Source organism: Nilaparvata lugens, chromosome 4 (assembly GCF_014356525.2).
Source record: "Nilaparvata lugens isolate BPH chromosome 4, ASM1435652v1, whole genome shotgun sequence".
NCBI lineage: Eukaryota > Metazoa > Arthropoda > Insecta > Hemiptera > Delphacidae > Nilaparvata > Nilaparvata lugens.
In genome coordinates this window covers 62,138,847-62,161,633 of record NC_052507.1, presented here as the reverse complement: position 1 = coordinate 62,161,633, position 22,787 = coordinate 62,138,847, and the positions used below count along the sequence as shown (strand labels likewise).

The 22,787-nt window shown below is 34.8% G+C and overlaps 1 protein-coding gene and 1 long non-coding RNA gene across 7 annotated transcripts in view; one reads left to right on the top strand and one right to left on the bottom strand.

Moving 5' to 3' along the window:
- Positions 1-18,426, bottom strand: part of LOC111045191 — a 38,587-nt gene extending 20,161 nt beyond the window's left edge. For 2 of the 6 annotated variants that reach the window (XR_005571091.1, XM_039426117.1), the window contains exons 1-2: positions 18,089-18,426; positions 7,368-7,695 (exon numbers count right to left, since the gene is read on the bottom strand). Coding sequence is in view for 5 of the 6 variants with exons in the window: in XM_039426117.1 (XP_039282051.1) it covers positions 7,368-7,695; positions 18,089-18,184 (424 nt within the window). In the remaining variant the exon portion in view is untranslated. Of the gene's footprint in view, positions 1-6,346; positions 7,696-10,789; positions 10,966-15,949; positions 16,219-17,526; positions 17,898-18,088 lie in introns of those variants that run through there. The other 4 variants (XM_039426119.1, XM_039426120.1, XM_039426121.1 and 1 more) reach the window with 4 other exon arrangements.
- Positions 18,427-18,766: 340 nt separating this feature from the next.
- On the top strand, positions 18,767-21,799 carry LOC120350899. The gene is made up of 2 exons (XR_005571090.1): positions 18,767-19,140; positions 21,715-21,799. It is a non-coding gene; the product is annotated as an uncharacterized LOC120350899 (long non-coding RNA).
- Positions 21,800-22,787: the final 988 nt, after the last annotated feature.

Genomic DNA, 22,787 nt, shown 5'->3' with positions numbered 1-22,787 from the left:
TAAGATGTATTTGTTTGGTTATGATTTTGTTTATTTTCGTCCTGTTTTGTGAAGGTTATTTTCCGTTTATTATTTCTATTCCAGTGATCTCTGTTATCATAATATGCCTCTTTGTGATGCTGTTTACTGTTTCGGTATTGAAACTTATTTCTATAATTATTATCAAATGATTGAACTCTGTTATTATTTTCAGTATACTTCGCTCTTTGCGCATTTGCTCTAGCATTTGTTATATGATTTTCATTATTACTGTTTTGTTTGAAATTACTATTTTGCTGATTAAAATTTCTTGCTTGTTTATTTATATGATTTGGCTCAGAAGTAGCTGATTGGATAGAATGTAAATGTTCTATCAGTTCTTCACAACTGGAAATCGAAGATACTGCCAGTGTCATACGAACATTGAAAGGAAGCTTTTTTGTTAATATGTGGACCAGTGATGAATCAGCTAGATATTCTTCTAACTGATAGTTTCTATTCATCAAATCTGTTATAAAATCAGTGTAGGATTGTCCATTTCTGCTATCATAAGTGCATAAAATAATTTCTGATAGTGCGTCCATCTGTTTACGTTTACTCCAATACTGCTGCAGGAATTGGGAGATGAAGTCCTCCAGGCTGTTGATATCTCGCATCCGGCTCTGGAAAAACATCAGCGGCTCGCCAAGTAGTAGACTGGACAGTTGGAAGCGCCATACTAACCAAGAGGTGGGTATCAATTCCTGAATAGCTTTTATTTGATCTATGAATGGTCTGGGTTGCATATGACGGTAGGAATTATCGAATTTTCCCAGACTTTGGAAGAGTTGAGTGCCGTTTATTGTTTCTGTTGGTGTGTAATGCGTCCGATTGACTGGGATGTTTTCCATACGTGTCTCTATTCTGGAGACTCGTTCTTCACTTGCGATCCATTTATCATTCATAATTTTCTTATTTGCATTCATTTCATCATATAATCCGGTTAGCTTCAATTGCTGTCCGCCTATAGCATTCTCCAACATGCCGTATCTCTCACTTGATTTTGCCCCCTCCTCCGCTAAATTTGCCATACATGCCTGCACGTTACTTTGTTCCTTGACTATCTCTATTATTTTCTTATTATTTTCCTCCACTTTCGACTCTATCTCGCCCTTATTTTCTAACACCTTTCCCATGACAGTTCCCATGATAGCGGTGCCCAGCTCCTTACTCAATACGTCCACCTGTTTTTTAACTTCCTTTGGTACGTCATCCAACCGTTCGTTTATCTGACAGGTGACGTCATCTATACGGGTCTCTAATTTTTTGATGATTGTAGATTGCGTATCTATTTTAATGTCTATCATATTTTTCATTTCTTCCTTGAATTCAGAGAATTTTCCCTCAACTTTCTCTTCCATTTTTTCCACACTTCCTTGTACAGCTTTGACATCTTTTTGTATGATTTTGGTATTTTCTTCCCCTTTATCCTGGCTTGCTTTTATCTCTTTCATCAACTCTGCCATGGCTTGGTTGATCATGAGTTTAAACTCACTCGAGGAATCATTCATTAGGTGATTTGTAACACAGCCAACTGAAGAGTCTAAGGTAATATTGCGTTTTTCCAGGTTGGTGGCGGCGGGTGGTGGTTGACTGGTCATGTCAGGTGGCGATTGGGTGGCGGCACTCTCTGTTCCCTCGGCGACACTTGGAGCGATCTGCGGAGACGCCGGCACCGAGTTGGACGCCCTCACTCTCTCATCTCCCTCAGCCGGACTCTCATCGGAATTAATCGTGTCAACGACGTTATCGATCTTCGTAGAAGACAATTGGGCCAAGTTTTGCGGGTCGAAATTGATGGAGCATATGCTGCCTCCCTCTCTCTCTCGTGGGGTCTCCGCTGCATTGTCCTGAGGTTGTTGAGTGACCGGTGTCGTAGCTACATAATTTTGGGGGTGGTCGCTGAAGTAGGAAATTTGTGAGTTAGCTGGCGACTGGTTCATGGTGACGTTATTATGGATTACTTCGAATAAAGTGCCAAGTGTGTTGCCAAATTTCAGAAATATCAAAATAAATTCAGTGATAGTGCCTATTCTGGATAAAATTGTGTGGTGTTAAAAGTTTCAAGTGTCATGTACATATATTACTAAACGGACATCAATAGACAGGTATGGCTTACAAATTACACTAATATAGTTCTTAAAATTTTAATTAGGGTCTTATCCTCCTGAATAACGATAGTATTATAATGCCTCAAATAACCTATAACCCTGGTCAGCATACAATGTCTAGATTCAAAGATCAAAATCAAATTTTTACTATAACTTTTATGGAAATTTCCATCCAATTTTCTCTATTATGAGAATTATGTTATCAAACTCGTGTGATACAGTTTGTCTGTATTTATGCAGCTTAAAAAATTTTAATTTGAAGAGCAACTCAATTATTTTAGCCAGAAACTTACAATAGATTATCAGATATATCTTGTTGAATCAACTTCAGATTATGCTTCTTGCAGTTTTCAGGTTTATCAATAATTTCATTAATCATTGATAGTGAGATTGAGTAGGTAAGCTTTTCATCACGCTCCACTGGTTGGGTGCCATTGTGTGAAGTTGTGGATTGTAATTCCTTCACAGTTAATACGATGTTTCTGGTATTTATAAGAGCAGTCTCCAAATTCCCTCTTTTGCGAATAAATTCACAAAAAATTAAGGCCTTCCGGCTCGCAAAATTACTGGGTTCAAACCTCAGCTCTAGCTCAGTGGTAGAAACATAAACTTTATAAATACAAATAATCACCATAAGGTTCAGTGATCGGTAATTGGTAATTCTTACCGCTGCTTCTATGAAGTTCTTGAAGAATACCAGTAAGGAAATTGAAAGAATATTTGATGACTGATTATCAGTAACCATGTACCACTAGAGAATAATCAGGACCAACTATAGTTGTTTCTAGTTGATTCTTAAAACGCTCGTCGTGAATACAAGTATTCACCAATATACCCTTTCAAAATTCCTTAGAACTTACAACGCCAGTTCTTGAAGCTCTCTGGATCCTTATATGATATAACTGGAACCTTATTAATATAATTTCTTAATATACTTGTTCTGGCTGATAGAATGAATATCATCAAAGGATGATAAATATTGAGTGCTTTGAATAAGGTTAATATTATTTGATTCAATAATTTTAAGTGCTGCTAAATATTTGTTGGTACCAAAACAGCTCAAACTATATAACACAAGATGAGTTAGGATATAATAAAAAATTCTATAAGTTTGTATGCTGACATAAAACACAAAATATATTCCCATAAAACAGATATGCATAAAATATTCGATATAACTATAATTTACTTAAATAAATGTTTTCTAGAATCTGAGTAATTATCACAGGTTTCGCTAATATTCACAATAGTATGTTTCAAATTTATAAATATATTATATTTAATGCTGATATTTAGACTTCCAATCAATGCGAAATTCTGCAAATAAAAACCTGTTCGGTCTATAGGTTTGATATACTATACTTGGTTCAACAAACAAATTTATAATTAATAAATTAATATTCAAACATGAGATCTCAGGGATTTATATGAGTTCGGGCTGTGCATGGAAGTAAGCTTCCTACATATAATAAATAAATTTATAAATGTTCTTATGAACTATGTGATATTGTTCAACACGTGGTGACTCTTAATTTTAATTCAAATTAATAGGAATAGCGCTTTTTTATTAATTATTACCCCACTGAACGTAGAAAAAATGAGCTCATTTGGTTTGACTTATCACTCACTGACTGAAGTTCTAGATGTTCTCGTGGATTGAATTAATTATTTCCAATAATTAATTGGGTAGGCTCCTTTTCGTCACTGCTGGGCTAACGCGTGATCCAGATTTTTATAAGTTTCTTTCGAATTAAAGCTATTTTTATGGGAATCTTTACAATTACGAACTCCTTGACAGCACTGAGTTCACAAACAATTAACATTCAACAAACATACATTACATTTAAAAAAGGGTTTGGCTTAATAATTCATTAAAAATTTTTTAAAAGGAAGAAGAAAAAAAACCCTAAACTCCATGTGCATCCTCTCGGGTCAGGATCTTAAGCCAGAAGAAAGAGGTTTTCAGAAAAATTTGCTTCTTCCTAGAATAATTCTATAAGCTACTCTCTGATTGGCCTTCAATTTAATAGACTCAATACAATTGGTTGCCTTGGGAATCAGGGCTTCCTCGGCTTTATAATAGAAAAAATTAAATAAAAGAAGTTTTCATACAAATATATGGAGTGTTTATCTTAAATTGAATTCATAAATAAATCGTAACATACGATTTTAATAGATAATACATTTAGTTTTTTATATGAGTTTTGTATACTCTTGATTTATCATGCTTTTTTAGATTGTAATAAATATTTATATAGAAATAATAGTTGTTTGTAATTCTACACATCGACTTCCTTTAGTATACATAATATATTCTTTATGAGTGAATTTTATATGATTCAACCGGTCATATGGGTTGATCGAATAATCAGCTGATTCGTTCAGTATTGGTTCGGATAATTATCGATTTATCCAAGATCGACTATTCTTTTCAAAACGTAAACAAGTAACTCTAACCTCAATGTTCATGCATTTTATTTTATTTTTTTGTAATCCGCCAATAATAATTATGCCGCTTTATAATTTTTTGATCTTACCAATGGGTTCTCATAATTATTAAATCACAATAATACATGTTTTCTTATCGTTTGTTGATAATGCTATTACTCCTAATCACTAATAATACTTGATTTGAGTTGATTTACTCTTTAGATAGGTCTAACCTTCTTTCCAATTTTATAGTTCTATTACATTTTATTGGCTCATTTAGAAATATTTGGTGGTTTCAAATTACCACGTGACAGTATATACAAGGTTTTTGGAAATTTTGTATTTCAAGGATATTATAAAAGGAAAAAGGAGCCTCCTTCATACGCCAATATTATAGTGAAAATCAGACTATAGAATTATTCATCATAAATCAATCAGCTGACAAGTGATTACACAAATGTGTGGAGAAGCCAGTCTATTGCTGTATTTCCATAAGGTCTATAGTTTCAATCAGGTACTTGTGGATTAGAATACTGCGTGAGGTCTACTGTTCACAGAACTACTAGTATACTGTGATTTGTCTTTATCCTAGAATATATTATATTATTGTGAAATGCTGATTCTGAGCCTGTGTCTGCATTAATCCGCGTTTACACCAGAGTTTCCAGATTTCAACACATTTTGGACACTTGCCAATTTCTTAAAAAGCACAGCAATATTTTTCATTTCCATAGAAACAATTGATAACTTGAAAGAACTATTTGTGAATTTCTTAAAAAGCACAGCAATATTTTTTATCTCTATAGAAAAAATTGATAACTTGAAAGAACTATTTGTGAATTTCTTAAAAAGCACAGCAATATTTTTTATCTCTATAGAAAAAATTGATAACTTGAAAGAACTATTTGTGAATTTCTTAAAAAGCACAGCAATATTTTCTATCTCTATAGAAACAATTGATAACTTGAAAAAAACTATTTATGAACAGCATTTTGTTGATAACTCTGGTGTAGAAATTGCTTTAACTACATTGTCATATTCAATATTATTTTCAACTTATTTCTGCGATTGAATAAAAATACTAAGAAATTGTCAAAAACCACAGATTTTAATGGAAGTTTTATTTTTACTACATACTTAATGTATTATTTATAGAGTATCCATTATGTTTTTAATAGTACTTATTGTGAATTGTTGTGGAAAATAAATCAATATTATATAGTTAGAAATCGGAGTTTATCCGAGATTGACAATGGTGTAACAACCGAAACCAGTCTTTCTAACTCAATAAAATCAGTAGTTTTTGACAATTTCTCAGTATTTTTTCCATTTAACATGAATAATTAGGCTACCTCAATATCAACTTCTCAACTACACAAAAAATCATGTTTTTGGACTCAGGGGACCTTGAAACGTATAGACTTGCAATTAGGGTACCTTAATTTTTTTTGGAAAGCAATACTTTCCTTACCTATGGTAATAGGACAAGGAAAGTAAAAAGTTATATCTGAGAAGTTTTCTTCAATAAATTTGATTGAAATTGAAAAATCATGGTTATTACTACAGAGTCCCCTATGCTCTATTAGGCTCAACACACACTCACGCGACTCAAGTCTCTTCTCGACTCAGCATGTGTTTTCAAATGGTGACATTCAGACCAGTCGATTCTAGTCTCCGCGACCACGCCATTTGAAAACACATGCTGCGTGACTAGAGTCCCAGTCTCTCCTCGACTTGAGTCGCGCAAGTGTGAGTTGAGCCTTAGAGGAGACTGCGTTATCACTTACCTGAATATAGTTTGATGATGTATGGCAAGTTCTCTGACGACTAAACGCAGTCTGAGTTCATTCTGTACGTCATCTAACACACTCTCAAACACTCCATCAATTTCTTGAGCGTTCAAATGAAATAGCCGCATCTCTCCAATCAAATTATTTATAGACAACGTTTGTATGACATGAACGGTTGTCGCTAGCACAGCTGTGTAGTAGATATAGAACAGTTCCACTGAAGCCAAAAGAAAATACTCGAAGAATCCGGTGATGTTTAGTGAAAAGGAGAATGGAGAATAGATGATGAAGGGAAGAGGAAGATTTCCGACAGATTCAAGGCGGAGGAAGTAGAAGAGAATACCGGATAAAGGAATCAGAGTGAAACTGGAGAAAAAAGACGTGATCACATTGGCAGTGGTTTCAGCTCGTCTACATCCTTCCAGAGAGACTTTTTCTATAAGTTTTTGTTTCTTTTTTAAAAAATAGTCACTGTGGACATTTTTGCCACTGTTCATTCCAAATCTTGAACCTTCCATGTCCCCTAGTTTTTCTTCATTGGTAGGTCCAATTTTAAAATTGCAACTAACATGGTTCCTGATGGACATTCTATTAGCTTTAGATCTTTCCACACTATTAAAATATGCTGACACTTTCCTTTTTTCATTAAAATATTCTCTTGTTTCCGAATTAATAATTTCATCCTCCCTCCCATCTTTCTGTTCGAATAATTCTGTTTCTCCATCATACATTTCCACAACTTCGATGTGTCTATTTCTACCATAGAAATCCTCTGTTTTCTCTTCAAGGATATCTGCTTCTTTCAAATGATTTCCATCATAGAAATTACTGTCTCCCACTTTTGTACCATTATCGTTTTCACGATTCACCCAAGTCCTCTTGTGCTCTTTAGAGGTAAAGGTTCCCCCCAAACTTCTCACTTTTTCTTGAACCAAATCTTCTCCGTATTTTTTTAAAGTATTTTCTTCAAGAATACCGAATCTTCTATCACCTGCTATTTCAGACTGCTTCCTATCATCTTCCACTCTTGAACCAATGCTGTACAATTTGTACTGGGAACTTGTCAAATTGATGAGAGTGCGCAATTTCTCTGACAGCATGTAGACATCAATGGACAAACATAGAGCGCCCAGTGAAAATATGAGATTATCGACTGCCGATACCCTGGACTTGAAATTCCAGTGTTGCCAACTCGTGCAAACGGCCAGAGCTGGCTGTAGAGCGATGAACAGCATTGTTGCAAAGATGACGTTGCCTCGAGTTGACACCAACTCTGGTGGGTAGTGTTGTAGAAAGGCCAGGTGTTTCAAGAGTTTGTTGACTATGTGGCTCAGGCTTTTTCTGTTCTGCAAAACAAAGTATATAAATTTATAATTTTACAGATGGAGATTGTTGAAAAATTGCATTTATTCAGATGCCAATCGATAAATAATTATTATTAAACGAAAGTTCAAAGTTGAATGCTGTTAACCACTTCTGCTACTGCAAATATTGGGTTAACAGCTAAATGGAAATGGCTACTACCCAAGAATTATTTTACAGCCCGGGAATCGAACCCGGTACCTCCTAATTGCTAGTCAGGTATGCTCACCCTCACACCAAACTGAAAATCTCTGGTTAGCAGCACTCATTTTATACTAGGCCACAGTAGCCAGCCAGTCCACAAAAGGAAATTGCATTCATTCAAATGCTAATCGATGAATAATTTTATTATCTTGTGGGTAGTAGTGATATAAGATCTTCTAATGTAATGAAACAGAAATATGGTATACCTTTGCCACAATGTAGACCACTTGAAGCTTGAAAGTGGAAATTATTTACACACAGTATTTGGTTGTGACAAATAACGCTTTGCCATATTATGTTATGTTGGTATCAACTTTAAAACAAAGATTATTGTTTATAAAATAGAACTATAGTACCCTTTGGAATTAATTGACCAAGCGAAGTGAGGTCTAAGATTCAAGTCGACGGTTTGGAATTTCTCTTAATGTTTAAATGTTCAAATGTTTATATGTTTATATGTTGCGCATTTATGGCGAAACGCGGTAATGGATTTTCATGAAAATTGACAGGTATACTCCTTTTTTAATTGCGCGTCGACGTATATACAAGGTTTTTGGAAATTTTGCATTTCAAGGATAATAAAAAAGGAAAAAGGAGCCTCCTTCATACGCCAATATAAGAGTAAAAATCAGACTATAGAATTATTCATCATATTAAATTTTGTAAAACTTTTAAGTGAAAAAACACTCACATTCTTTGATGTGGCGACGTCCGTTTCGTGCTGGTATTGCACATATTCAAGCCAAACAGAAACTGAAGTGTTTTAGGTTATGAGGGTGAAATTTGGTGGGGGTGGAGGGGAGTTTTGGCGGTTAATGGAGGAGGATTTGAATGAGTTTGTCAAACAGGGTGTGGGAGGAGAAGTTGATTTGGTCATTTAGAATATTGTTTGGATGTTGTTTGGTGTGTTTGTATATTTCAAACTGTTCCAGTACATTTAATTTTCTGTTTTTGTGGGAATAAAGGAGTATTTCGAGGTTGTTGTCTATGTCAGGGTGTGTGTGGTCAGTGGAGATAATGTGTTCTGCAAAGGTGGAATGGGAGGACGGATGGGTAATGGCTCTTGTGTGTTCTTTGAATCTTATATTGAAATTTCTAGCTGTTTTACCTATGTAGAATTTGCTGCAATCTTTAAAATTTAGCTTATAATTTCCTGGTATATTGTATTGATTTTGAGAGGTGTTGTGTAGGGACAAGAGTTTTTTCAGTGAGTTTTTTGATCTGTAAGCAACCTTATGAACTAAAAACACCACTAAAACCAATAATATTTTAAAAACAATAGTATTTTTACTTTCCTTGCCCTATTACCATAGGTAAGGAAAGTATTGCTTTCCGAAAAAATTGAGGTACCCCAATTTCTAAATTTCTATACATTTCAAGGTACCCTGTGTCCAGAAAAGTGGTTTTTGGGTATTGGTCTGTGTGTGTGTGTGTGGTGTGTGTGTGTGTGTGTGTGTGTGTGTGTGTGTGTGTGTGTGTGTGTGTGTGTGTGTGTGTGTGTATGAGTGTATGTGCGTCTGTGTACACGATATCTCATCTCCCAATTAACGGAATGACTTGAAATTTGGAACGTAAGGCTCTTACAATATAAGGAACTGACACGAACAATTTCGATCAAATGCGATTCAAGATGGCGGCTGAAATGGCGAAAATGTTGTCAAAAACAGGGTTTTTTCGCGATTTTCTCGAAAACGGCTCCAACAATTTTGATTAAAGTTATACCTGAAATAGTCATCGATAAGCTCTATCAACTGCCACAAGTCCCATATCTGTAAAAATTTCAGGAGCTCCGCCCCATCTATGCAAAGTTTGATTCTAGATTCTCAATTATCAGGCTTCAGATACAATTTAAACAAAAAAAAAAAAAGAGTGGAGAAGATTGAACATGAAAATCTCTACAATTAATGTTCAGTAACATTTTCACCTAAAATTGAAAATAAGCTCGAAATTCGAGAAAATGTGATTATCAGATTGCAAATAACTGTTGATTCTATTAAATGATTCACTATGAAGAGATAGCAGACCTCGTATGTCTCCAGCGTTATTGTCCTGTCACCAGCTGGCTCAGATCTTTGAATAGTAAACTAGCATGCGCGGGAACACCAGCGTCAGATGATCAATTTTCATAACGGCAAGGAATGTTGTGTGAGTGCGCCACACCATATTTTTACTCTAATATTGGCCTATGAAGGAGGCTCCTTTTTCCTTTAATATTATCCTTAAAATGCGAAATTTCCCAAAACCTTGTACATACGTCGATGTACAATTAAAAAAGGAACAAACCTGTCAAATTTTATGAAAATCTATTACCGCGTTTCGCCGTAAATGCGCATCATATAAACATTTAAACATACAGAGAAATGCCAAACCGTTGACTTGCATCTTAGACCTCACTTCCGTCGGTCAATAAAAGCTATTAGCTTCTACTCACATTAGTGGAGTGCTTTCGGACACTAGGCCTAGGCCTTCGGATGATGATGGGCCTAGTGTCCGAAAGCACTCCACTAATGTGAGTAGAAGCTAATAGCTTTTATTTATAAATACCTGACTGCTATGTCGTAATTAGTTGTTCAAAAGTGATCATCACAATATTATATTATAATGATTATATAAGTGTTTTTCACAATAAATAAATAAAACATGAAAATTATAAGATTTTTTGTAATTTTTAACAGAATATATACAGTATGATGATTCAAGGAGTTTGTTTCACTGATCTTCATATTATGCGATGACAATCAAAATTATTCAAGATTTTTCTATATAATTTAACAAGGTTTTTCAAATTTAAGGTTTATGTTGTTGTAGTTGAAATATCCTAAAAATATCAGACTCCAAAGCTGATCTTATTTCCTCTTAAAAACTAAATCTCACCTCCTCCATTTCTTCTTCCATTATATGCAATTATTTGTGGATCAACCAGCTCAGAACGGAATGCTTTCAACTGATTTGTTAATATATATTCAAAATTAGGGAGACTCTCGCCTTGTTATTTAGATGTTCACGTTTACCAAAAGTCTTGACCGTTCACATAAAATCTATCTCAAATGAATCCGAACGTCTTTCAACTTTTATTACCAAAAAAACTGCAAATATGATCTCGAATGCAATATGATTTTTAGGATAGCTGTCAGTGTTCTTTACCGGAGAAGTGTTGGATCAAAAGTGTAACACACCTATTACAGTTCCAACTATTTTATGGAAAAATACTCCAATCATGATGACGACTTCAATCATGATAAAAATCCCTGAGTAACAGTACAATAATAATATACATAATCAGAATAGAAGATTACAATGTAGGTACTAATTTAGAAGTAGATTTTAGCCTGATTTGCTTCTTTTTTCCCCTGATTATAGCTCACTTATATCACCAGCGATTTCTCAGAGAAAATCAGGTAATTTCTAGAAAAGAACAAGTCAATTTCTTCCCTGAATAGACAGTGGAAGAATTAGAAGCTATCAGGTGAGTAGGGAAATCACAAAATAATCACAGGTTGCTGATAGCAATTGTTGTAATTACTAGACCGGTAATTGTTGCCGATTGCGGAGTAATATTTTTCTCTGTCAGATTAATTTATATTTTTAGAATTCATCATGATAATGGTTACCAGCATAATCAGTACAGAAGTTTGAAGAGCGAGCTCTTTCTACTTCATTTTTCACATCATTTCATGACAGTGAACCAGATATATTGCAAAGGTAGGTAATATTCTTATCCTATACTATTTAAATAGCAACTTCTGTTAATATGTTTGTATTTCACCGTATCTCGAAAACGGCTCTAACGATTCTCACTAAATTCAGAACATAGTAGGTTTATAATATAAAGATTTGATTGCACTAGGTCTCATCCCTGAGACAACTCGCTGAAGGACATATTAGAATGATAATCATTATTCATCCTTGGGAAAACAGATGATAATAATTATATCGTTGTCTGTTGGTGATAGAAGTGAGTGAGCGAGTTCATGTGTGTGGGACTGTGTCATAATTATGACTCAGCTGTTGAACTATTGTAATCATTCAATCAGGTACCGGTTGCAAATGAGTGCCAGTTGCAAAGAAGCCGGGCTATTTTCAATCCTGATTAATTCCAGTAGATCCATCTTTTTGAAATGGTCTTCTCTGATTTGGTTCACATGAAGTTAATCAGAATTTAAATTTAACCGGCTTTTGTGCAACTGGGTCTTTGTGAGGGAAATTTTTGCATTCGATCTTCTGGGAAACAATCTCAATTTACTGTGATTAGATAGAAAATTTCTGTATGAATGTTATTATAGTTTCTTTTTTCGTAATAAATTGTTTATGCTTTTGTACTCCAGAGCTAAGCTCGGTCCCCGATATTCTTCATTACACAGAGTGCATAAGTATGGGATCCCTTCAATAAGTTGGAGACTGTTGTAGATATTATAATACTGTAACTTTCAGGATAAGTTATTGGTCGAATACTCTACCTTTTTACGTATAACTGAATTTACCACTTACCAGGGGGGTGACTTATTAGGGATTGTAACTCAAATACTTTAAATGTAAACACCCATTGTGTGTAGTACATCATTTTAAATGCCTTTTTAAAACAAGAAAGATGCTATCAATAAAAAAGTTCTATGATGCTTGCATCCGAAATGGCGGTTGATTGAAGTTTTAGTTTTTTAGTTTTTCTTGTAACTTCAATCAGTTGCCATTTTGAACAGCTGCAAATATTGACAACAGGGTAAATGAAAATTTGATGAGCGCTACTATTCAAGAATTATTTGTCAGCCCGAGAAAATCTTTTTTGAATAATAGCGCTCATGTAATTTCCATCTACCTGTTTACCCGGTTGCAGTAGAAGTAGAAGTCTTCGGGCTAAATATTGCATTTAATTTGGATTTTCGTTTAATAATAATTACTAGTAGTTCTGTGAACAGTAGACCTCACGCAGTATTCTCATCCACAAGTACCTGATTGAAACTATAGACCTTATGGAAATACAGCAATAGATAGATAGATTAGAGAGTGAAGTTTGTATTTCCAAGGTGGATAACTCCGAATGGGGTACACCTCTAGTTCCTGTTCTTAAACCTAATTTTGACATACGATTATGTGCTGACTACAAAGTTACTGTTAATAAATATCTTGAGGATGTAAATCATGTTATGCCCAGAATTGACGAAATATTCCAAGCACTACAAGGTGGTGAAAAGTTTACTAAGTTGGATTTCTCAAAAAATGCATACAATCAATTAGAACTAGGTGATGAAACAAAAATGATGCTTGCTTGGAGTACACATAAAGGATTATTTGTTCCAAATCATTTACCATTTGGTGTCAAGCCAGCTTGTGCAATATTTCAGAAAGAATTAGAGAGAGTTTTACAAGGGTTGAGTGGTGTAAAGAATTTTCTTGATGATGTAATTATTACAGGTAAAGATGACAAAGAGCATTTTCATGATTTAAGATGTGTTTTTACTAAGCTGCGAGATGCAGGGTTTCGTTTGAATTTTGATAAATGCAAGTTTTTTGAAAAAGAAATCTCGTATTTAGGTCACATCATAGATCCTGTAGGAATAAGAAAAGATCCTAGTAAGGTTAGCTCTATTGTGGATGCTCCTAGGCCTTCTGACGTAGTGGAGGTACGCTCTTTCATTGGTATGTGTAACCACTATGGTAAATTTGTTCCACAATTGTCAAAAATCTTGAGTCCTTTGTATAGTTTATTGAAAAAGAATGTTAATTTTGTATGGACCAAGGATTGTGAACAATCTTTTATTGAAGTCAAAAACGTAATGTCGTCAGATTTAGTTCTAGTTCATTACAATCCAGAATTACCTGTAAAATTGATTTGTGATGCTAGCAGTAAAGGTATTGCTGGGGTTTCAGCCCATGTATTTGACAATGGTGAAGAGAAACCAATATGCTTTGTATCTAGAGTGTTGACTCTTGCCGAAAAGAATTATTCTGTCATACACAAAGAAGCATTAGCAATTTACTGGTCTGTACAGAAATTTTCTCAATATTTATTGGGTAGAAAATTCATTCTAGTAACTGATCATAGACCTTTGTTAGCATTGTTCGGTGAGAATAGAGGTATTCCGCTGATGGGTTCAAACCGTCTACAGAGATGGGCTCTGTATTTGTCTGAATATGATTATGAAATTCAATATGTAAATGGTACTAAAATTTTTGCTGATTGTTTTTCTCGTTTACCTATTAATGATGTTGATTTGAATGATGAAACTGAAAAATTTGTCAATGATTATGTAAATTTGGTAAGTGATTGTATTCCTATTGATAGCGACCAGATTTGTATTGCTACTAGAAACGACAAAATTCTAAGTAAAGTTATGCATTGTATACAGTTAGGTTGGTCAGAAAATTGTAATTCACCTGAATTGAAACCTTATTTTGTAAGAAAATCTGAATTGAACATTGAAAATGGAGCTATTATGTGGGGTTACAGAATTGTAATGCCTGAAAAATTTAGATTGCAATTGCTAAATGAACTTCATTCCACCCATATGGGTATGTCGAAAATGAAAAGTTTGGCTAGAGGTTATTTCTGGTGGCCAAATTTGGATGATTCTATTGAAAAATGTTGTAAAAGTTGTGATGTTTGTATGTCTAGTAGACAAAAACTACAAAAATGCGAGGTAGTAAATTGGCCTGAAACAAAAGAAGTATTTGAAAGAATTCATGTTGATTTTTTGGGTCCAATTAATAATAAGCAATATTTGATTGTAACTGATAGTTTTTCTAAGTGGCCAGAAGTTTATAAAATGAATAGAATTGATTCTGAAGCTACTATTGAAAAATTGAGAGAAATATTTGCTAGATTTGGTATTCCAAAAACGTTGGTTAGTGATAATGGAAGACAATTTGTTTCACAAGAATTTGTAAAATTTTGTACTGCTAATAAGATTAAACATATAACATCTGCTCCGTTTCATCCCGCAACCAATGGTGCGGCAGAAAATGCTGTAAAAACGTTTAAGTATTCTTTGTCTAAGTTATTAAGTGATGTAAAAAACAAAGGTTGTTCCATTGATACTTTGATAAGTAGATTTTTGTTCACTTATAGAAATACTCCACATTGGATTACTAATGAGTCTCCTTCTTACAGAATGTTTGGTAGGAATGTGAGAAATCGATTTCATTGTTTGAAAGAATCTACACTTGATTGTAAGCCTAGCTATTCTAAACCTAGTGGTAGGGAGGTATACTTTGATGTCGGTGAAATAGCTTATGCTCGAGATTACAGAAATCCAAATAAACGAGTATGGCAAAAATGTAAGATTGAAGAAGTGGTAGGTTGCCGAAACTACATTGTAAAAATTGTAAATGAAGGTTTAATATGGCGTAGACATGCTGATCAATTGATTGAAGCCTGTAATTTCAATCAAGATAATGTTACAGATGAAATTGAAGACAAAAATGTAGTTAACTATAAGGTTGACAAGAGTATTGTGCCGAAGAGTATTGATTATAAATCTGCATGAGTAAGCACACAGGAAGTCCGTATTGAGATGTAGATGAAAATATTGATTGTCAGATAAATTTCATGATTCACAAAGTAAAGTCAAGTGTGGCATGAGATACATTGACTTTTTGGCGGTAGTACAAAGTTGGCCGGGTAAGCTAGTAAGTATATACAGAGGTTATAATGGAAGTATTTGATTAACATTGGTGTAGCTACCCTTGTCTATCATATGAACAAAATCTGGAAAGAGCAATAAGGAACACTCACATTGAAAGCTTGCACTTGCTGGTTGCGTTCAGGGTGAGCAGCTACAGACAAATCACAACGTGTTTCAATGGTTTTTTCTAGATTTTGTTTTTTTGGCTCATGCATGATGTGACGTGCACTTGTAATAGTTATGATAATAATAATGAGTTTCTGTTCATGGTGTGGTTCATAGGTATGGCCACAAGTGAACAAGTCAAGAACATAAGAAACTGTCATAAGACAGGTCAAGAACAAAAAACACGTCAAAACACAAAAAGCAGCAGGCAGAAGAAGCAGCAAGACTAATGCAACAAGTATCTACTTACAGTCTGAGGATCACAAGCATAGAGCTCCCTCAGAGAATAAAAGGGGTTCTCCTGAAGGAAAGCCCTCTGTCTCCTCTTCAAGACCGACTCTGGCAGAGTCCTGGTTGAAACTGTTCAAAATTCTAGCTGGCTGGTAGATGAGGCTGCTCTGGGTCCTCCCCAATCTACGATATGGCAGGTCCAGCCTCAGCCTGCCTCTGGTGCCATGATCATGCACATCACCCCTGGTAGGCAAAGTACGGACACTGTGGAATGCCTTTATAGCTGACCTGTAAATGTAAAGATTGAATACACTGAGAATCTTTTCACTCACAAAAGGGGGCTTACAATGCGCTAAAAATTCTGCCCCACAAAGAATCCGGATGGCCTTCTTCTGCACCAGCAGGTGATGCCATATGCCATCACACTCTGAAAGAAGGCAAAGTAACACATGCGGAGATGGGCCTCTGGTACATGTCTTCTCAGGCTCCTGAGCAGAAACAGCACCCTGCTCAACCTGCCACAGACTACCTGAATGTGCCGCCCCAGGAAAGCTTACGGTCCAGAGTGAAGCCAAGGAGCTTCACTGAAGGGAAATCATATAATACTCCATTCCTGAGGCCAAAAACAATTCTTTGGGTCTTCTCGCCATTGAGAGGGAAGAGATTTGCCCGAAACCAGTCTGCAACAACCCTCTCAGAAGCACACATCTTTCTGCCCAGGTCAGTCATGTCACCACTGATATCCAGCATTGAGGTGTCATCAGCATAACACAGCACATTGTGTGTACATACACGCATCCTATGTGAAAATAACCTTAGGTCCAATTAAAAGCCCAGGCAGCCCATTGCAATTGGGATTTGTCACGTTTTGAAATTTTTCTAGTAATTCCAATCTTTTGCACAGATTTAAATAATTTGCATTTACCTGTTTTAATTGTTCACAATAACCGTCCAAAACAATATTATCAGACTTAACACAAGTTGTAGACTTCGAATTTTCAATTGTCTCCCTAACCTTCAAATTGCACAAGTCACAGTACCACGAAAGTTTTCTACTTAGATCTTCAATCTTTTTGAATTATATTCGTTGTTATTTTCACACATTTTATATGAAACCACTTCATACAATAACCCTCGCAATTTATAGATTTTTCATTATTAGAGAACAATTCAAGGCAAGAGCCACAAACAGATTCGTCAACACTATCCACTGCCATCACTGATCATGTTTTTGAGGTTGTCTTCTATTACATTAAACAGGATTTTTATTGTCTTTTACCATTAATTTGAACAAGTTACAAGGGAGTTGCCCATTATTGTACACCACGACTCTTCTGTGAACATTGGACTGTATGTTTACATAGGAGAGACATGGAAGGGACAAAAGTCCGCGCCACTTCTCTGCCCGACGACCGTTCTGTGTGGATTGGTCGTGTGACATTGAATGCGTGTACAGTAAATGCAAGAGCTCGTCGAATCAAACATAATCCAAAAAACAAAATTTGCCATTAAAGTACTGTTAAAACAAATTGTGACCTGCATGTAGCTGCTCACAATAAACGCGACTAAAAAGTAGAAGCTTTCAGTGTAACTTACTTGTCTTGTCTTCTCCGCAGTCTGGTGGCCTGGGTATCGTCAAAATATCTTTCCTTCAATGGGGGTCACGTCAGTCATAGTCCATAATTCGTCCCACATAGTGACTGTAGGTATGCTCCTGCATATACTCAGTTGTGGTGTAGTAAGGTCTCTTAATCAGATAGCGCTTGAGTGCTTTGACAAAGAGAGTGTCATCCTCAATTATTGAGTCTTATGAATATTGAATAATTATAGTCTTCAGGGTTTTCGGCAGTTTGTTGAAGAAGAAAGCTCAAGCATGAGATGAGGAATCCTTGAATTTAGTGAGCAAGTGCAATGGGAGGTCTATGTCCTCGATATTTCTAGTGTTGTGCCCATGTCTGTCACCACTCAGTGTGAGTGTTCCTAAATCGTTTTTTCATCTGCACGCTTGGTCATGTATAACCAAGCTTGCACTTGCACATATACGCATTCAATGTGATCACACCCTAAGGTTTAATTTGCCAAAGGCTGAACTAAACTTAAATCTAAGTTTTTAATGAAATTATTGAATATTTAACTATAAAAATGTCAAATCTCAAACCTGAAAATATGTTTGAAGTTTCACAGCAACTAGTTCTGAACGATCTTGTTTGCACTGTTCCTTTTCTTTGATGATTGCCATAAAATTATAGACCATTTTGTAGTAGATTTATGAAGTTTGAAATGCTGTCTCAACGCTTTGTCAGTTTACCTTAACATTTAGGACTACTGCTAATGTACCATAATATTACTTGCATCCTCGAATCCTTGTATATATATTGAATATATCTTTTGTGAACATACAGGAAGGTTGTAGTCACTGGATCAATGATAAATTATCAATAAAAGCAAGTCAAGACTTCTGCAACTAATAAGTTTCATTTCAATAAAAAAATTAGAGGTTATGTCAAGATTTTGAAAATTAACACGGCAAAGCAGAAGTTGCCTACCAACCACTACTGAACAAGACTATAATATCAACGTGATATCACAGAGCTAATATTCTTCAAAAAAATGATACGGTATTCCAGAACAATTGAAGTTTTCAATAAACAAAAAAATGATATCTTGTATCTATTTTCTGCGCATAATTGAATAATATTTTTAACAAATAAAAGATTCTCATCCGGCTCCCATATCAGAAAGTGAGAAATTTGTTGTTCCTATGTTTGGTATCCTGGTGGCCAAAGCTGAGAATTTTAATCAGCTGTTATTTTGGTTAGTGGGTTGCTAGGTCGCAATCGTAAATGAGTCTTGATGTTTTGAGTTGTTCAATCACTATTTTATTGTGTTTTTTTTTGCAATCAACACAAAGGTGTTGATTATTTTTAACATATTATGGTCTTTTTTTTAGTTTCCAATGCTCAAGAAAAGTTTGGTCAGTCCCAATTGTAGGAATGGTTAACAATTTTATATTGTCGCCTCTTTGACAATGTTTTGTGTTATGAATGCCTTGTTAATTGTGTTTCGCGTCTTATAATGTGTAGATATTTATGGTGTGAAATAAATAAGTGATACCTGTGATGGAAAAGATTTTCTAATAATATTATTGAAATCAACTAGAATCATGGCTTCTGTCAAAGTAGCTGTGCGAGTACGTCCATTCAATCAAAGGTTAGTATCTTCAAAACAAAGACCTCTCCTAATTTTATTGTTGTTTATAAGTAAACTATAAATTATTTCCAAAAGTGATTCATTATTACTGGGAAATTCGGCCCCATTTTCTTCTACAACAAAGACCTCTGAATTGTAAAGCAAATGTATGGACATCATGCTCATTAGGCCTATTATAGACCAAGAATATGCCTTTATTATGGTTTATAACAGGCATTTTCCTCATGCAATGCCCACTTTTTCACTCAAAATATTTCTCATATTATCTCCACCTCAAGTGGGTAATGAGACGGATGTTGATGAGAGATGAATGGACATAGAGCTTGAGGTTAGCTAGGAACAACGGGGACGCAATTTTTAAACCTAAATGGTAACAAGACGAATTCGGCTTTGAGTGATTATCCTAGCTGAAGTAAAGACTTACACCCATTACACCTTACAAGAGATGAAGCAGGCGCATAAAGCTTAAGTTACTTCTCATAAATTACATGAAATTTTATGTATAGTGTACATTTTTCTTAAACAGTCGAATAACTGAATATATCAACAAGAATCCTGTTCTATTAAACTCTGAATATAACCTACATAAAATTTATTGATGCTACCTTACTCTTATGAGACCAGTTGTCACATATGGTCGCAAAACATGTACAATAAACTCTCCAAGAAGACAGCAAAGCTCTGATAGTCTTTGAAAAGGAGATGGTGACAAGGATATATAGTCCAGTCTATGAGAATGGTACGTGGAGACTGATGAAAAAACCGGAAAATAGAAGGTAGCCTAATATCCAATCTCTCGATCAAAGACCAAGCCATTTCTGGATAGATCGCGTCAGTCAGCATACTTCAACATGAAGAGAAAAAAATACTGGTTGAACAGACCACACTCTACTTAATCATGATGGCAGTGTCACAGATCACAAGTATCTTCAATTAAAAATTTACTGATATTATATAGAGTTTTTCAAATCAGCCACTTGGATAAGGAGGACCTGAAGACGTTCACCGGACGCGCAATCGCTGGCTCTGGCAAAACGTCAACAAACGCTTTCCAAGTTGAATTGTCGAGGAGGAAATTAAAATTAATATTATGAAAGAGTTCAAGTTGAATAAAGATTTAATTCTTCCATAACACTAATTTTATGTTTTTATAATAAAATTATATTTATGTGAATGAAAAAATATAGTCTAATATTATTCAAATATAACATACTATTAAATGAAATTGATATAATAATTGAAGAATAAAACTCCAATATTGACTTAATAATGTCATATTCTTGTTTGACAGGGAGATTGACATGAACGCAAAATGCATAATAAAAATGGAAGGAAAGAAGACAAGAATCACCAATACATCACAGAAGGTAAGAATTCTGATTGTGTAAGAGGAATATTCTTGTTTCAGTTTTTTATTCAACGTATCTATTTCTGCGCTCTGATTGAATTTATATCCAACTTGCCTTTCCTTAATCAAATTCGTATTTCCATCTCCTAAATATCATCTTACAAGATTTGCTGATGTGCATGTTGTAAGTAATATTCACTGCAGCAAGGCTTTCTAGTTTGACACTAGATTCACGTTATAAAGTCAGCACCTTATCAACATTGGTGTTGCTATCCTTGTCTGTCATTAGACAAGGCAGATCTTTCTATCCTCTTCCAACTCCGCACTGTTTGTTGGCTATGGAAATAAATATAGTGAACAATAAGTTAGTTCATCTGAATATTTTGTGTTTTTGATTTTGTTAGACGTCATAATGACGTGACAGCACCTGTTTTCACACGTCCACAATATGTGCACTTGAAATTTGGAACTTAAGGTCCTTACACTATAAGGATCCGACACGAACAATTTCAATCAAATGCAATTCAAGATGGCGGCTAAAATGGCGAAAATGTTGTCAAAAACAGGGGTTTTTGCGATTTTCTCGAAAATGGCTCCAACGATTTTGATCAAATTCATACATAAAATAGTCATTGATAAGCTATATCAACTGCCACAAGTCCCATATCTGTAAAAATTTCAGGAGCTCCGCGCCATCTATGCAGAGTTCGATTTTAGATTTCCAATTATCAGGTCTCAGATATAATTTAAATGAAAATTTCGAGTGGAAAAGATTGAGCATAAAAATCTGTTCAATTAATGTCCAGTAACATTTTCACCTAAAATTTAAAATAAGCTTGAAATTTCAGAAAATGTGATTATTCAATTGCAAACTGTTGGCAATTGTTGATTCTTTTAAATCATTCACTATGAAGAGGTAGCAGATCTCGTGTGTATCCAGCGTTATTGTCCTGTCACCAGCTGGCTCATATCTTTGAATAGTAAACTAGTATGCGCGGGAACACTAGTGTTGACGCTAGCGTCAGGTGATCAATTTTCATAACGGCAAGGAAAGTTGTGTGAGTGCGCCACACCAGATTTTTATAATTATGTTTATGTGAATGAAAATATATAAATAGTCTAATATTATAACATCAAATATAACATATTAAATGTAGGCCTAATTGATATAATTGAATAATAAAACTCTAATATAGACTTAATAATGTTATATTCTTGTTTGACAGGGAGATTGACATGAACGCAAAATGCATCATAAAAATGGAAGGAAAGAAGACAAGAATCACCAATACATCACAGAAGGTAAGAATTCTGATTGTGTAAGAGGAATATTCTTGTTTCAGTTTTTTATTCAACGTATCTATTTCTGCGCTCTGATTGAATTTATATCCAACTTGCCTTTCCTTAATCAAATTCGCATTTCCATCTCCTAAATATCATCTTACAAGATTTGCTGATGCTCTGCTCTGCATGTTGTAAGTAATATTCACTGCAGCAAGGCTTTCTAGTTTGACACTAGATTCACATTATAAAGTCAGCACCTTATCAAAATTTGTGTTGCTATCCTTGTCTGTCATTAGACAAGGCAGATCTTTCTATCCTCTTCCAACTCCGCACTGTTTGTTGGCTATGGAAATAAATATAGTGAACAATAAGTAAGTTCATCTGAATATCAAGTATTTTTGATTTTGTACAACGTTAGACGTCATAATGACGTGACAGCACCTGTAAGAACACACGTCCACAATATGTGCACCTGAACTTACAGAAGCTATGACGTCATTCTAATGAAAAGAACACTATTTCAACTTGAGAAACCAACACTTGTGAAAATGTGCTAATCTCTCTACATGGAAATTAGCTAAATTAGAGGGCGATGCATGAACCGATGCATATAGTTGAATACCATAGAATAATTATACAGTATAACTATGTTATAACTATTGTGAGGTCCACGTAATAATGGCAGTATTTGACTATAAATTAGTCGTGCTATTGTCGTCTATCATTCCACAAAGCAGATAGCTCTATACTTTTCCAGCTCAGATCGTTTTCAACAGTGTAGAAATATAATAAATGAAAAAAATATTCATTTTCAAATATGAAAATTTATTACTAGCAGTTCTGTGAACAGTAGACCTCGCGCTCAGTAAGTTACATCGACCAGTTGTTTTGTTTTCTCAAAAGTTAATAAATAATTCATCAATTTTAAATGTCTAGAAAAAATCCTAAATAAACATAGAGCTTTCTGTCCTATCGTACCGTGACGTGTCGTCCCGGATGATAGTGTGAGCGCTGT